Source organism: Pantherophis guttatus, chromosome 3 (genome assembly GCF_059756535.1).
Source record: "Pantherophis guttatus breed Tessera chromosome 3, ASM5975653v1, whole genome shotgun sequence".
Lineage (NCBI taxonomy): Eukaryota > Metazoa > Chordata > Lepidosauria > Squamata > Colubridae > Pantherophis > Pantherophis guttatus.
The window spans coordinates 200,069,385-200,086,051 of NC_142065.1; the positions used below are offsets into that span (position 1 = coordinate 200,069,385).

Below are 16,667 nucleotides of genomic sequence, written 5' to 3' on the forward strand. Positions count from 1 at the left end.
GTCCTAATCCAGGCTAGGAAAAGAGGAAACCATGAGGTAAAGTTCTATCTTAGTCATGAAAGCCAGTGGGGTGACCTTAGTCAGTATCTCTTCCCCCCCCCACCACCCCACTCTCCCTCTCCCTTCCCCCCGTCTCTCAGCCCAATTAAATTCACAGGGTGGTTGTTGTGGGGAAAATAGACGGCGGAAGCAGTGGTGGGTTTCAAATTTTTTTACTACCGCTTATGTGGGTGTGGCTTGGTGGGCGTGGTGTGGCTTGGTGGGCGTGGCATGGGAAGGATACTGTAAAATCTCCATTCCCACCCCACTCCAGGGGAAAGTTACTGCAAAATCCCCATTTCCTCCCGATCAGCTGGGACTCAGGAGGCAGAGAATAGATTGGGGCGGGGCCAGTCAGAATTTTTACTACCGGTTCTCCAGAACTGTTCACAACCTGCTGAAACCCACCTCTGGGCAGAAGGTGTATTGTATATGTTCGTTGCCTTGGGTTATTTGTACAAATAGTAAAGGTGGGATACAAATGAATACATTGAAAAAAACCATACCAGCAGCAGCTTGAGTGTGGTTTTTCTTTGTGCTTCCATTGGTCTGCAGTATTTCTTCCACCATCGGAACCACCTGGACGTCAACGTGGTGATCCGAGAGGCCTACCATCTCATGGAATGCAGCCCAGACGACATCCACCCCGTTCGTATGCTGGAGGACTTTGCACCACTGACCAAAGGGCAGTACCCCATCTTTAATAAGTACCCCAAGTTCATTGTGGATTACCAGTCCCAGGAGCGAGAGCGGATCAGGCAGGAGGAAATTGAGTACCTAAGAGAGAGGTAGGTATTCTTGGAGCCGATGGAAAGATGAAAATGAACATAAACTTACGTGGAAGAACATCATCATAACACCGTTAAAGGCTCACTCAGACCCATGGGCCTAATTACTCAACGCCAGTAGGGGATTATACCTCATATATTTGCCTTTTTCTCCACATTTTTGGCCTGATTTACACAGTAATGTTCACGGAACCAGACCAGAAGGGGAGCAACAGGAAAACAATTGTTCTAGCACAGTGATGGCTAACCTTTTTTTCCTCAGGTGCTGAAAGTGTGTGATGCCTCAGGTGGTGAAACCCTTTTTTCCTCGGATGCCCCCCCTCGCATTCCCCTGCGCATGTGCGTGCAACCACCCACCACTACGTCCCATTTTGGGCCTAGCAGGCCTCCCTGAAGCCTCCTGGGACCAAAAACGGGGCACAGAGGAGGCGCCAGCCCCCGCACATGCGCATCCAACACACACCCCGGTCTCCCTGTGCATGCGTGCGCATCTCCTGCATGCGCGGCAGAGACCCGAAAATCAGCTGGCCTGCAGGAGGCGCACATGCATGCACAGTAGAGCTGACCTAGGGCAACGGCTCGTGTGCCCGCAGAGATGGCTCCACGTGCCACCTGTGGCATCATCATGGTCCTAGCACATCTTCACATCCCCAATCATTATTAATACAATCGGTGCCCTTAAAGTGCCAGTGTTTGAAGAAAGCCCATGCTGGGCTATGTTAGGACTACAATATCCATCCATTATTTGTAGCAAGCAGGGCCCCTTTGCTGACCAAGAAGATTGAAATAGGGACAACTGGGAGGTTGGAAACGCCTGTTGCTGGACTTTTGTAGAATATAAACTAGACTGATTTATTTCTCCTTGTGAGTTCACTTTGAAGACCTTAATGAGATCTTGAGGTTGTAAGCTGATAACATGTGTATGAACTCAGCGTAAACTGATCCGCCTCTTTGGGAGATGAACTGTCTGTCTCTTCTCTGCTGTCTGATGTTTGGGAGATAGAGAAGAAAGTGTTGGGGGGATTATTGTCAGAAAGAAAACGAGTATCACTACCCCTGCATTCTGTGAATTCCTTCGGTCAATGTTCTCCAGTGTGGAGAAAGTTTGGCTTTGACCCTGTAACCCGAATATGTATCACGCTGATCAGATGAAGCGTGAGTTATTCAGTAGCTGAAAACAAGATTAACCTCCTTTTCCTGCCCAGTCTGGGGAGGACCACATGTTTCCTTGACCCTTGCAGCAGAACAATACCGATTAAATGCTTCCTTGCAGGCAGCTGCTGCATGAAATTGAAGCCAAAGCAATCGAGCACCGAGTAGAAGATGAAACATGGTATCGGAAGCAGGAGCTGCTTCAAGAAGCCGAGGAGCAGAGGAGGAAGATTCTCCTCACCGAAGAAGAAAAACTAGCGGAACAGAGGCGGCGGTGGGTTCAGGGTTACATTCTTTGCTCCCAAGTGGTAGTTGTCTGGAAACTGAATGCTGAACTTCAGAGAAAAAAAACAAAAAATCCTGTTTCAGATAATCCTCAACTTACAACCGGTCACTTAGCAACCGTTTGAAGTTATAATGGATCACCCTGGGGTTGCTTAGAAACTGATTCTGAATTCTGACAGCCAGCAGACAACCCTGCCCTCAGAAAGCACCCCTGTTGCGCAGGTTCGGATTCTGAGCTCAGCACGGCAAGAGTCACTGGGTAACCAAGTCTGGGTAACAGGCACACACAAAGTCCAGGAAAGCAGTCCATGATTCAGACAGGACAGGACACACGGCTTGAGCACACAAGGCACGGAACTCAGCACGTTGCTCCAGCAACTTTCCAAGTCCTCGAGGCGGGATTAAGTAGGCGACGTCTGTGCAGCCATTCATGAGAGGCGAGGTTGTCTCCTCATGAGTACTCTAGCTGACCAGTGTTCTGCCTGTCTCCTCTCTGACCTGCCTGACCTTGAATCGGGAGGTGGTGTGGATTCCACCACTTCCTCAACAGGAGGCAGCTGCTCCCAGTCCTTTCTGTAGCTAACTCGATGCAGCTGCGGCTCCCCTCCCTCAGCCTCAGCCTGTTGGTTGTCCAATCACCCAGCTGAAGCTGCTCTATCAGGCTAGCACTCTCTGAGCCCCCAGGCCATCACTCAGCTGGGCTCTTTCCTCTGCTGACTCAAACTTCTCCTCTGAACTCATGTCTGGACAGAGGTCTGGGACCCATACGTCATTGGCATGGGTCCATGATGTTTCTTCCTCCAATTTTAAGACCAAGACAGAATGCTACTCAAATTTAATTTACTAAAGCATGATCGTTTATTTTATTTTGTATTTTATTTTATTTATATGGTGTCTCATCTTGTCAGTGTGATTTTGGGCAGCAAACAAATTTAAAAGCAAGAGTACAAATAATAATAATAAAAGAATTACACATAACCAGAGCAAAAGAATGCCCACCAAAGGTAATCTCTCCAGCAGTAACAACTGGGCCCTGCTAACTCTGAACCAATGGCCAGCAATATCAGATCCCATCTGATTTAATGAGATAGGTGCTTCCAAAGGGCAGGCACCGTGGCTAAAAATGTCCACCCGCTGATTAAAGAATGGCATTCTTTAATCAGTGGGACCCAGAGCATGCCCCCCTCCTGCTGGAACTCATGCATGCGTAGAGACAACTGGAGGCAGGCAGTCCCTCAAATCTGGCCCCAGCTCATGAAGGGCCTTGTACAACCAACAGCACCTTGAGTTGCACCTGGGAGCTTAATGGGAGGGCAGTTTACAAAACCAAAGTGTAAATCAAGAGAGAGATCTATTGTTTTTCTTCTTCTATCTAGCATTCTCAGAAATCTGATTGGCCACTAACAGAATGGAGGATCATGAGAGTCCTTTGCCTCCTCCAATGGAGCTAATTTAGGATGAGCTGCCCAAATGTCATTCGTCATCTTCAGGCTGGTGTTTTCGGCTTCGTGCTTCTAGGAGCAATGTGAGATTGCAGCTGTTAAGTTAAAAGGAAGAAACAGCTGCGATCTCACATTGCTCCTAGAAGCACGAAGCCGAAAACACCAGCCTGAAAATGACAAATGAGACTATATATATATATATAGTTTTTATTTTTATTACTCATAAACATATTTAAGTGTAGTCTCTTATCCATCATTAATCACTGATCATTCATCTTATCCTTTAACTTTCATTTTTATCTGTTCGGGGCTGCTCTTTTACCATTTCCTCTTCTTTGTTGTACCACAACCATTCCTCTTCTTCTTCCCTCCTCTTCCTTCTTCTGTCCCTTTCTCCTTTCTTCATTCCTCCTCTCCTCCCCTTCTACTTCCCCTCCCCTTCTCCCGCTCCTCTCTTCTTCCTCCCTTTCTAACTCTCTCTCCTACTCTTCTTTCCCCTTCCTTTTCTTCCTCTCCTTTTCCCTCTCTTCTATCCCTCTCTCTCCTTTCCTCTCTTCTCCCCTCCTTCTCTCTCTCTATTCCTCTCTCCTTTCCCACTCCTTTGTTGTGTCAATTTTCAATTTAATCAAGAATGGTATTTGAGCAGCCCCGATTTTCTATTTACATATATCTTCATTTCAAATTCTTTTTTGTTTAATAATTATATCTGTTTTATCATTCATGTACACTTTTATAGTAACACTTTTTCTCTTCCGCCCTTTTCCATTTACCTAGGCGTCATCTGAGTTTCTATTCTTTTCATTGTCTTTTCTCTTATTTGTCTTTTCCCTGTCCACTTCATCTCTCTATCTTTATTTATATTTCTTTTCTAACCAATCATAAAAACTTCCCCATGTCTTGAAGTACACCATTGGCCCGTTTGCATTCATCCATCCATGTGTTCCTGCCCTTCTCAAGCCCTCTTTTCTTTTTGGCCCTGAAGGTTAGCTGCCGTCAAGAGAGAAATGAAAGTGAAGGAGCTGCAGTTGGTGGAAACCGCACGGAGACGCTTTCTAAAATACCAGCAAGATCAGCGGGAAATGGAGCTTAAAAGACTGGACGATGAAATTGCAAGAAAGGTAACCTGTACCACTTCGCCTGTAAGCAAGAGAACAGGGACATCTGCAGTTCTGGCACTTTTGTTTGACCGGCTTCCTCGGTTCCTCCCAGGGAACAAGTCGAGACCACATTTCCCTGTTCCTGGACTCTTCCAGGCTTATTAAACCATAGCTCCAATCAATGGCCATGTCTGCGGGGAGTTGGAATCCAACAGATCTCAAAAATGTTAACCAAAGGGTTTAGGATTTTTTCCATAGGTCCTCCAGAAAGCTGGAGAGTGGTATAGATTCAGGACAGATTAAGGTTGTCCTACTTAACACCACCCATAGAGAAATTCTGACATTTGTTGAAATGAATGATGGCCAATTTGCCTGGCATTAAAAGAGGGGCAAATTAAATTCCTAGTGGACAGGTTAGTGGCCATGATGGCTAGATACAAATCTCCAGTGTCTCAGAGTGGAAAATAAGAGCAGGACAATGTGCCTTGCTGGTCATTTCTAGGACTCCTGATGATTATTCTAGATTAGAAAATGGTGGACCACAAAGATTTTCATTTGATACTCCAGGACATTTCTTAGGGGTTTTGGGCATCAGATTCTAGTTGCAGACTGCCTACTTTATTTGGCTTCCTCTTGTCCCCCAACTCTAAAGTGAACAATTTTTTGACTCAAGCTGACGTTCAGCCACAGAATCCTTTCTCCGTGACTCTCAAACCCACTTCCGACCATAATAACCCAACTTGGATGGGATGCTTTTCTACCATTTCAAGTTGAGAAAGATATTGCCAGGTGTGCCTCCGTTCAAAACTCAAGAAAGGAAAACCCCAACTCCATGTTTGTAGAGAAAGGTTCTTTTACTGAGTATGAACTGAATGCAACGAAAGGAAAGTCTGAGGCAATAGATGCAAAAATTACATATTTTCAGTGAGCCTTGGTGGCGCAGCAGACTAAAGCACTGTTAAGTAACAGCTGCCTGCAATTACTGCAAGTTTAAATCTCACCAGGCTCAAGGTTGACTCAGCCTTCCATCCTTCCGAGGTAGGTAAAATGAGGACCCGGTTTGTGGGGGCAATAAGCTGACTTTGTATAAAAAAGAACACCGCTTTGGGGGGGGGGCGAAAGCCCTACTAAGCAGGTATATACAAAAGTATGCAGGCTATTGCTTAACGCATTGTAAGCCGCCCTGAGTCTCCAGAAAAGGGCGGCGTATAAATCGAACCAATCAATCAATCAATAAATCAATAAATAAATATTGAAAGCATCCCCAAATCCCTCCCTCCAAGGACCCAAGTTGAATGTCCAATCCACATCTTCCCCCAGGTGTCATGTGGGGTGCTTCTTCAGATGCATCTGAACATACATCTATCTGGTATGCCGGAATGGTTGACCTTGAGTGTTATCAGCACTCCCTGGAGCTGTTACGAAGGCAGTGAGAGTTTCCCTCCCTTTCAAGAGACATCTCCACCAGCTCACTTCCCCCCTCCCAAATCCCTAAATTACCTCCCCCCTCCCATTACTATAGCAACCAAAAGCAAGCAAGCATCATAGAGGCTGACAGATACAAAAATCCTTGCTGATATCTGGTTGCAAAAACCAAGAAAGTTATACACTGAACTTCTTCTAATCTAAGCAGTTTCCTTTCTTTATCTATACGCAGAAGTCTTACCAAACTAAAACGGACCACTTGCACCATTAAACATCTACTCGGAAAATTACTAGGGAGGAACCAGAAGTGGGATTCACTTACCTTCCCTACCGGTTCGCAAATGTGAACCGCACAGGCCACCGCTGTACATGCGCACAGCCTTCCGCGCACGCACAGTAGTCACACATTACGTCCGAGTGGGTGGGCAGAAGCTCCCATAGTCGCCGTTACCAGTTCGTGCGATCCGGACAGAACCGGCTGAATCCCACCACTGGGAGGAACCCTCTTTACCCTCTTTCTCCCACACACATTTCTTCTCTTGTTCTTGCTCCTCTGGAATGCAGCCCTCCCTTCTGGGAATCCAGACAACAGTCCACCCTACTGCAGCCATGGGCTGAACGTAATTGAAACTTTCTGCAAACTCATTCTCAGAAATCTGACCTCAGTTACATGGTGTGCTGGGTCGAGATTCCTTCCCTCTCAACCTTGATAGAGGAGCCCACATCTCTTATGAAATCTTCTAAAACCAGGCAAGCAGTAGAAAACAATGGAATGGAATACTTTTATTTAGCCAAGTGTGGTTATAGGCGCAAGAAATTTGTCTCCAGTACAAAGCACTCAGTGTACTTGCAAAGCAACAGAGAGAATAATAATACTGGTAAAAGAGGGAAGTAAAGAAGATAATAAAAAGGATATAAATAATAATACTGCAGCCACACTGTACGGGTTAATATACATACACAAAGCTGCCCACCTGCATTGTAAGTCACACGTCTGTGAATAACAAACTTCCACCTCTGTTCCTGGTTTAGAAATGGTGAAAAAATGTGCGGCGAAATACTTTTCACAAGAGGCAAGAATACAACTCCTGCCATTTTTAATATTTTCCTACTAGAAAAATGAGAAAGGGTAGAAAAAGTGGGAAAAGGTAAACAATTTTGCTGCTTTGGTGTGACCACCTGTGTTTGCTGTAGGCGTCCATGCGAGAAGAAGAAACGGCAGCTACCATTCGAGATGTCGAGGTGCGGCAGATGGAGCTCGAAACTCAGCGGCGACTTTTTGAACAGGTATGTGACCAGAATTTAGGTATACCAGAGGTATAACCAGGCAATCTAGGCCTGTTCTATGAGTGCCAAAGGAATCCTAGCTTATATATTTGGCTTGCATTGGCTTCGGGTAAAAATTGGATTTTTGTTGTTGTTAGTTGCGAAGTCGTGTCTGACGCATCGCGACCCCATGGACAACATTCCTCCAGGCCTTCTTGTCCTCTACCATCCTCTGGAGTCCATTTAAGCTCACGCCTACTGCTTTTTCAAGAGGCAACTAGACTTTTTGGTTTTTCTTTGAAGATGTTTCACTTCTCATCCAAGCCAGAGTTGAAGAAGCTTCTTGGATGAGAAGCAAAACGTCTTCAAAGAAAAACCAGAAAGTCCACTTGCCTCTTGAAAAAAGCACCTTTGAGACAAACTAACTTAGCATGACTATGAATGGAATTATGCCACCATGCAGTATTCCCCCTTGTGAGAGACTCCTATCGTTTGTTTGTTTTTTGTTTTTTTTGGGGGGGGGAAATATTTTTTAAATTTTGATTTGGAGTTCATTATCCCACTATTGGCTTTTCTTTTCTTTTTTAATCAGAAACTTGTCAAAGAGCAGGAAGCCATGACACAAGAAGTCAAAGGGGAGATGGACACCAGCCGGAGGAAAGCTGATCTTGAAGAACGTTTATTTCAGAGGTTGATTGAAGCAGAACAAGGAGGAAATCAGAAAGTTCATGAAGTGAGGGACTCATGCAAGACCATCAAACGTGCTCCAGATATTTGGGGCTTCTGTTGCTAAATTCACTGACCATTGGCCCAGGGGTGAAATTCAGCAGGTTCTGACAGGTTCTGGAGAACCAGTAGTGGAAATTTTGAGTAGTTCTGAGAACCGGCAAATGCCACCTCTGGCTGGCCCCAGAGTGGGGTGGGAATGGAGCAGTGGTGAAATGTAAAATTTGTTACTACCGGTTCTGTGGGCGTGGCTTGGTGGGTAATGTGACTGGGTGGGCGTGGCCAACTTTTTTTTTTTTTTAACTTTTAAAAGCATTTTTTCTACAACCTCTTTGGCCAAAGAAGTTGTAAAAAAATGCTTTTAAAGGGCTCTGACAATCCCAGCTGAGCCGCACAATCATCAGAGACTTTTTTTTTAACTTTTAAAAGCATTTTTTCTACAACCTCTTCGGCCATTTCGCTTCTCATCCAAGAACTGAAGAAGCTTCTTGGATGAGAAGCGAAACGTCTTCAAAGAAAAACCAGAAAGTCCAGTTGCCTCTTGAAAAACCACCTTTGGGACAATCATGACCTGGGTGAACTGGGAATCTCCATCGACATTTGCTCGAAGGAAGATGTGCAGCTTCATTTCTGGTGCTCTCTGACGCGATTTGTGTCACTTTAGGTGCTTGAAGAATCTTTGGCTAAAGCCCATCAAGAAAACATTGACGTAAATTGGCAAGTGGAGCTTCTCCACAAGCGAATCTGTGATGACATGGACCGGGACCAACGATACCAAGAGGTGGCCGAACTCCTTCACAAGACCAGAATGGCGGAAGTTAATCTGCTTGAGGCAATGAAGGAAGAGTTGACCGAAAAGGTGAGTGGCTAAAAGTCTGCTAAAGATTGGCCTCTGCTGTTCTGTCCACGGCAGGGTGAAAGGGTGAGAACCTGAAATCTGAGGGGTCCTTGGTGGTCTCTGAGCTTGGTTGTTTTCTTGCAGACATTTCATTACCCAAACTAGGTAACTGTTGCGACCGAGGCCCAAGTAGTGATTACCAAATACAATTCAGTCCTGAACAAACTTATTTTATTAAAACAACTGAGAATTAATCCATTCTCAGCTTTAGTCCAAAACAAATTCTTCGGCCTTATCACCAATCTTTGATGTCTTTGGCAACCTGCCAAAGGCTTTTCTTGGCAAAACCCCCACAAAGTTCAAGAGACGCTGACAAGAAGCACTGGAATCAATGTTGCTTTCCTACAAAGAGCCCAAGACCCTTTGCTGCTCTTTTAAGCCTTATGGGAGGAGCCAATCATCTCTTGGCCTTACTCCCAAGTCGTCCTTTTTGCTTTAGCTGCTCTTGCCTTCTGGCAACTCTTCTCTGGAGGCTCCGGAGTCCGCGCATCGCTCCCAGATGGCCCTGGCCCCATCTCTGCCTTCGAGGCAGAGCCCTCATCCGGGCCTTCCCCTGACTCCAGGACTGGCCCATTGTCCTCCCCAGCCTCCTCACTGTCCGACTCCGCTGCCAGGTCTGCAGGCTACTGGCGGACCACAACACTAACATCATCAGTGTTGGTCATGTTAGTGATAGCAGACTAGCACCGATGATGTGATAGTTAGTCCTCGACTTACAACAGTTCATTTAGAGACCGTTCAAAGTTACAACAGCACTGAAAAAAGTGACCATTTTTCACACTGACGACTCTTGCAGCATCCCTCTGGTCACATGATCAAAATTCGGCCACTTGGCAACAGCCTTCGTCTTTATGACGGTTGCAGTGTTCCAGGGCCATATGTTCAGTTTTTGCCACCTTCTGACAAGCAAAGTCAATGGGGGGAATTCAAATTCACTTAACAATCTGGTTACTAACTTGATAAATGCAGTGATTCGTTCTTTATAGAAATGGCTTGTTTATATTATTATATATATATATATATAATATATATAAAAAGCCAAAAGTTGTGATTTGATGTTAATGCCTTATTTTACTGTAACAGAGAGAGTTGGAAGTTAATGCTTTTTCTTTTCTTTTCTTTTTTTTTCCTTATCTTTCCTCACTTCCTCTTTCGCTTCCCACCCCACCCCACCTGCTTTCCTATTTATTTTGTATTTTACATTGCTTTATAACTCAATTAAAATGTTAATGGGGAACAAATGCTTAACAACCATGGCAAAACAAGATCGTAAAATGGGACAAAACTCACTTAACAAATGTTCCACTTAGCAACGCCAATTTTGGGCTCTATTGTAGTCGTAACTCAAGGACTACCTGTACTTAGTTTGGGTAATGAAACATCTGCAAAAAAAACAAGCAAGCTCAGAAAGCACCAAGGACCCCTCAGATATCAGGTTCAAGGACTACTTGTACTCATTCTCTTGAGTCATGGTCACATTTCTTGTGTCCTTGTTTTTTTTTTTTTTTGTTTTTTTTGTTTTGTTTTGTTTTTTTTCATGCGATGGTGTCACTTTGAGGGGCTTTTAGTTGTGGAGAGAATCCTTCCCTCTTCCTGCTTTCTCCTTTTCTAATGGAAACGTCCTGCTGTTTTCTCCCATTTTAGCTGGATGAAACCATGGTAAAAAAAGAGCAGCTGACAGCACAGCTGGACATCATTGCTGCTTCGGATGCCAACAGGAAGCGGTTTCTGAACCAAGAAATGAATGACGCCATAGAACTGGCAGTAAAGCTTCAGGACGGAGATGGCTATTTTGGTGAGTGGAGGAGCTGTTTGTACACGGCAGAACAGACCTACAGAAATCTCCATGATTTCGTTCATGAGACATGTATTACGGCCGCTGGGACTTCTGGGAGCTGAGGTCCACCCATCTTAAACTTGCCAAGGTTGAGAAACACTGCCCTGAAGACAACCTGAGGGCCGTGGCCCACTACCAGGCCGTGGGCTATTCACAACCGGGCTGTGTGAACGGCAGGCCAGCACATGCTCGCAACCCCCCTTGCGCAAGCTTCCGGTGCACCTGCCCCTCACACACAACCTTCCCCCCTCCCCACATGCTGGACCATCAGCCCAGAAAGATTGGGGAACGCTGCTTTAGAGAGAACAATCCACCTCCTCACTTTTGCTATATTTACATTACAATGGGTATCATCGTTTTTTTTAAAAAAACTACATCTTGCCAAACATTACAGCTACTTGAGAGGGTATTAGAACCGTGATGGCGAATCTATGGCACGCGTACCAGAGGTGGCACGCAGCGTTCTCTCTGTGCGCACGCAAGCCGTCGTCCCAGTTCAGCTCCGCCGCGCATGCCTCCTACTGGCCAGCTGGTCTTCGGGTCTCTGCTGTGCATGCGCAGGGGACGGGGCACATGCAGGATGCGTGCGCGGGGGGTCATGTGCGGGGGGCGATGCAGGGGGTGGGGCGCATGTGCGGGGCAGCGCACGCATTGCATTTTGGGAGTGCCGAGGGGACCTGCACACATGCACGCCCTTTGGGCACTCGGTCTGGAAAAGGTTAGCCATTACTGTATTGGATTTAAACAAATATTATTAAGTATTAAGTATTTAAACAAATACTTAATAAATTTATTACAGCCACCTACTCCAGAAGATTTTGGGGTAGCTTATGTATTATGAATTAAATTGGTTTTTTTAAAAAAAAACAAGTGTTTTATAGGCCAACCCAAGGAATATCCTATACATAAAAATCAAAAGTACATTATCTGGCCGAACATATTTCAAACGCGTCCACTTTTTACAGAGCGACTGCGGGATCTGAGAACCTCCAAGACTCAAGAAGGTTCAGAATGGCATCAGGAACCTCGGAAGATGCAACATGGCAATGCCTGTTTAAACGAATCCTCTGGGGGAGATTCCTCCATCCACTGTAAGTGGCAAAACATGGGTTTCTTTTGAAGGAGAAAATATTTAAGCGTGACAATCTGCTCTTGCATCTGGTTGCTGCTGGTAGCCATAAATAATACTTGCAATCAAATAGCTTGTTGAAGGTGAAAAGATGTAGACCAAATTCGGAATCATGGAAGGTTAAAGCTATTTTTATTGAGAGGAGCCGTAATAACAGATCTGGTTGGGGTTGTACGTCCGCCCCTCCTTATACTCATGTGAATTAGGGAAGTGTCTGTCTGAGCCTCTTCCACATAATTTCTGCTTCTTTTGAACTTAAATTCTCCATCAGGGCCATCTTTCTTATTCTCTGCAAGGAAGGACAAGATTGAAATCACGGTACAGTCAGTTTCCCCACCCTGGTACCATTCAGATGCATTGGGATTACAAATTCTACAGTGTTGTGACCTAGGCTTCCTGAGTCGTTAAAACACACAAGTAGTTCCAAAAACCTCTTTTATTGCAACAGCTGTGAATTACGTTCATTCACAGCTGAGTCCCAATTAGTTGCAAAAGGTCCTTTGGAAGAATCAAACAAAGATGCCAACTGGGAACAGAATTAACAACGTTGCTTTCCTGCAAAGGGCCCACGTGCCTTTGTTCCTCTTTTAAGCCTTATGGGAGAGGCCAATCATCTCCAGGCCTTACTCCTGAGTCATCCCTTTTGTTTTAATTGTTTGTGCCTTCTGGCAACTCTGCGCATGCGCGCACTAGGAACACGCTCCTCCTGTTCCTCTGCCTCTCTGCTGTCCGACTCTGAGGCTCTGGAATCCGCGCATAACTCCCAGATGGCCCTGGCCCTATCTCTGCCTCTGACGCAGAGCCCTCGTCTGGGCCTTCCCCAGACTCCAGGACTGGCCCATGGTTCTCCCCAGCCTCCTCACTGTCCAACTCTGCTGCCAGCTCCGCAGGTTGCTGGCGGACCACAACATACAGCTCCTCAGATCCAGATGTGACCCAAACTTCTGAATCAAACAGTGGAAGGGCAAAACAGTGATTTATTTTTTAAAAAACCTGCTCTGAATAAATGTATATTTCCTCTGCCTTCCAGCATCCATTTGGATGGTTAAGTTCTGTTTGCTTTCACTTTATTTATTTATTATACTCATTTATGTGGCCGCCTAATTCACACAGAGGTAGCTCCAGGTGGCTTTCAATATTAAAAACCCACAAAAATAAAAACTCATAAAACCTCCCCCCTTCTCCCCATGGCAGCAGACACACATTGAAATCAACCAACTGATCAGCTCCATCTCCCTTTGGGGTCTCAAACCCATTGACAAAAAACACATATTTGGGGCCTTTTGGAAAAAGCAACAAGGTGGGGGCCAGTCATAGCTTGGGGGGGGAATGATGTTTCATAGAGAAGGGACACCCACTGAGAAGACCAGATGTACATCCATAACAGAAGAGACCCATAATATGCCCTGAATCACCTCAACTGTGAGATGGGCAGCAAATAAATATAAATAAATAAATATCCTACCTTACAGAACCTTTATAGGCAGTGAGTGGTGGGATTCAAAAATTTTTACTACAGGTTCTGTGGGCGTGGCATGGCATGGCTTGGTGGGTGTGGCTTGATGGGTGTGGCAGGGGAAGGATACTGTAAAATCTCCATTCCCTCCCCGCAAGGTTATTGCAAAATCCCCATTTCCTCCCGATCAGCTGGAACTCGGGAGGCAGAGAATAGATGGGGGTGGGGCCAGTCAGAGGTGGTATTTTTCGGTTCTCCAAACCACTCAAAATTTCCGCTACCGGTTCTCCAGAACCGGTCAGAAACTGCTGAATACCATCTCTGCTTATAGGGATTGCCTATAGCCGTGATGGCACATGTGCTAAAAGTGGCACGCAGAGCCATTTCTCCGGGCACGTGAGCCATCGCCCATTGCTCTTCCGGGTTCTGGCGAGCCGGCCAGCTGGTCTTCACGTGCGTGGGAGTGCCAGAAATCCAAAGAACAGCCACATGCGCCTGCTGGGAAGATGAACTTCCAGTTTCCGGCGTGCACATGTGCACCGGGTAGCTGGTCTTCGCGCATGCATGCATGCCAGAAACATGGCTGGAGCGCATGTGCACGCTGGAAACCAGAAGATCATCTTCCCAGTGCACGCATGCGCACCAGGCGACTGCTGTTCCAGTTTCCAGCATGCATGTACGTTCCCGTTTCGGCACTCGGCACCAAAAAGGTTCACCAACACTGGCCTATAGAATCCCTAGGGACATTTGTCCTCTCAGAATAAAACAGCTGGCTGCTTCTTGGCTCTTCAAAGATATAGTCACTGAGCTTGTGATGCTGATGTTGTAACCGATCGTTTTTTTTTAAAAGGCCTCTTTTCACCTTTCCAGTCTCTTTAGATCGAGGACGGCAGGAGCTGGAATCGAAAGAACGGGAAATAATGGCTGAAGTTAGACAACTCAGAAAGAAGCTCATGTCTCACGCTCGGGGGAAGGCAAGTTTACCACCAGAGGCCCAGTGAGAGAGAGCTGAAGAGAGAGAGCTGAAGATCCAGCTCTCCATGGACTTGTTCAATGAGATTCCAGGAAGAAGAGATTGATTTTGCATCATGTTTTCAAAATACCTTTTTAGAATTATTTTTGTATATAAAAATAAAATCTTTGAACAAAGATGGGATCTTTTAAACTTTTAGCCAGTATTTTAAATACGTTTTAAATAAACAGTTGCAATTTATCTTCCGAATCGCAGAATTGTTGGTGGGTAAGAGCTGAAAAAGCAATGACTGGCGGGGTAGGGGGGTGTTCCTTCAGGATTTTTCTTTTATTTCTGTTGATCTTTTGGTCTGTCTGCCTTCTGGCAGCCGATTCAAGGCTTTTATTAAAATAAATTAATAGAACTTAAGTCCTGTCCAAATCCGGAGTGCTTACTACGAAAGGATCTATTGGATTTTGGAGATGTGATTTGGCAAAGGAAGTTTACGTGAGGAAATGCCAAGAGTAATATTTGGAGTATAGAATATTTAATATTCTATAATAAAAAGTTCACAAATACTTTGGCCACCTAATGAGAAGGGAGGACTCACTGGAGAAGAGCCTAATGCTGGGAAAGACCGAGGGTAAAAGAAGAAAGGGATGACGGAGAACGAGGTGGCTGGATGGAGTCACTGAAGCAGTAGGCATGATCTTAAATGGACTCCAGAGGATGGTAGAGGACAGGAACGCCTGGAGGAACATTGTCCATAGGGTCGTGATGTGTCGGACATGACTTTGCAACTAACAATAATAATATTTGGAGAGTGATTCATTGGGGAAAATTTGCCGCATGTTGGCATACCTGTTGTACATCTTACCTGAGCTTGAAAACAGACTTGATTTCAGCATCTCCAGGGGACAATGGTCTGTTGCATTTGCCCTTGTGCATTATTGAAGAAGTCCTCTGAAATCCATTCCAACGACCAACCTTAGACTAGGCTCCTAGTGTCAGCCTGAACCTCACCAGTTGCAATCATCACACTGATCCCAGAAAAAAAATAAGGATGTCATCCAGATGTCAAACTTTGGCTTTTAACCCAGAAAAAGCCTGCCGTTTCCCTCTACGATGGGGTTTTTTTCAGCCTCCCAGTGAAACCAACAGCTGTACATTAGTCTCCCACCCAACTGCCCGCCCAGCCTGACCCTACTTAGCTTCAGAGGCCCACAAGGTTGACCGATTCTCTAGTGGGAATCCATTCTGGTTGTTGTATCCTAATAGAAAATTCCCAATGGAAGAGTTGTTAGACCAAGAGAAAGCTGGGCAGCCATTCCTAGGGATGTCGCCACTGCAAATCACAGCATTGTGAAAGAGTCCATCTATTAAATCTCTTGATTGTGCTGTGATTGTGCAGTTCTGATCACCAATGTGGGTAACAACAAGCACACAAGACAAATCCTTTTAAGAGGCATCTGGCTTCTGGTGTCATTCATACCTGGAATGGCTGCCATTTGTAAATCCCAGAAGCCGGGATTTTTCTCATGCTGAGAACAACTAAGGGAACAGAAGTTGCCTTCGGAAGTTGTGGGAGCTTCATCACTGGAAGCTTTCAAGAAGAGACTGGATTGCCGTTTGTCAGAAATGGTGTAGGGCACGAGTCTCCAACCTTGGCAACTTTTAAGACTTGTGGACTTCAACTCCCAGAATTCCTCAGCCAGCAAAGCTTGTGGACTTCAACTCCCAGAATTCCTCAGCAAAGCTTTGCTGGCTGAGGAATTCTGGGAGTTGAAGTCTACAAGTCTTAAAGTTGCCAAGGTTGGAAAGCCCTGGTGTAGGGTCTCCTGCTTGGCCAGGGTGGAGGGGTGGTCTAGATGACCTACAAGGTCCCTTCCACCTCTGTTAATCTGATTTGCCAGTCTAGTGACAACGTTCATTCTCCAGAAACTACAGAGGTGCATCAATGTACTTATCTTGGTTCGTGAATCCTATTTTGATGGTTCACACAATCTTACAGATGGCCAGAGGGAAGGTTTTCATGCAGAGTGTCAAAAATTAGCCAAAATTTAGCACCGCAGGCTAACTCACAAAAAATGTGGATGTGTGGGTGTTCTTTGGGAATGCAAGCTGCAAGCTTTACAGATGTATGGACTTCAACTCCCAGATTGCCCCAGTCAGCCA

At 45.5% G+C, this 16,667-nt stretch overlaps 1 protein-coding gene across 1 annotated transcript in view; it reads left to right on the plus strand.

Moving 5' to 3' along the window:
* The window catches only part of TBC1D31 (TBC1 domain family member 31), a 38,876-nt gene extending 24,123 nt beyond the window's left edge, over nucleotides 1-14,753 (plus strand). The window contains exons 14-22 of the mRNA XM_060681853.2: nucleotides 595-827; nucleotides 2,101-2,253; nucleotides 4,689-4,824; nucleotides 7,423-7,515; nucleotides 8,087-8,227; nucleotides 8,885-9,079; nucleotides 10,763-10,913; nucleotides 11,921-12,046; nucleotides 14,411-14,753. Coding sequence (XP_060537836.2) covers nucleotides 595-827; nucleotides 2,101-2,253; nucleotides 4,689-4,824; nucleotides 7,423-7,515; nucleotides 8,087-8,227; nucleotides 8,885-9,079; nucleotides 10,763-10,913; nucleotides 11,921-12,046; nucleotides 14,411-14,541 — 1,359 coding nt within the window. The 3' untranslated portion in view covers nucleotides 14,542-14,753. The remainder of the gene's footprint in view (nucleotides 1-594; nucleotides 828-2,100; nucleotides 2,254-4,688; nucleotides 4,825-7,422; nucleotides 7,516-8,086; nucleotides 8,228-8,884; nucleotides 9,080-10,762; nucleotides 10,914-11,920; nucleotides 12,047-14,410) is intronic.
* The last annotated feature ends 1,914 nt before the right edge of the window (nucleotides 14,754-16,667 follow it).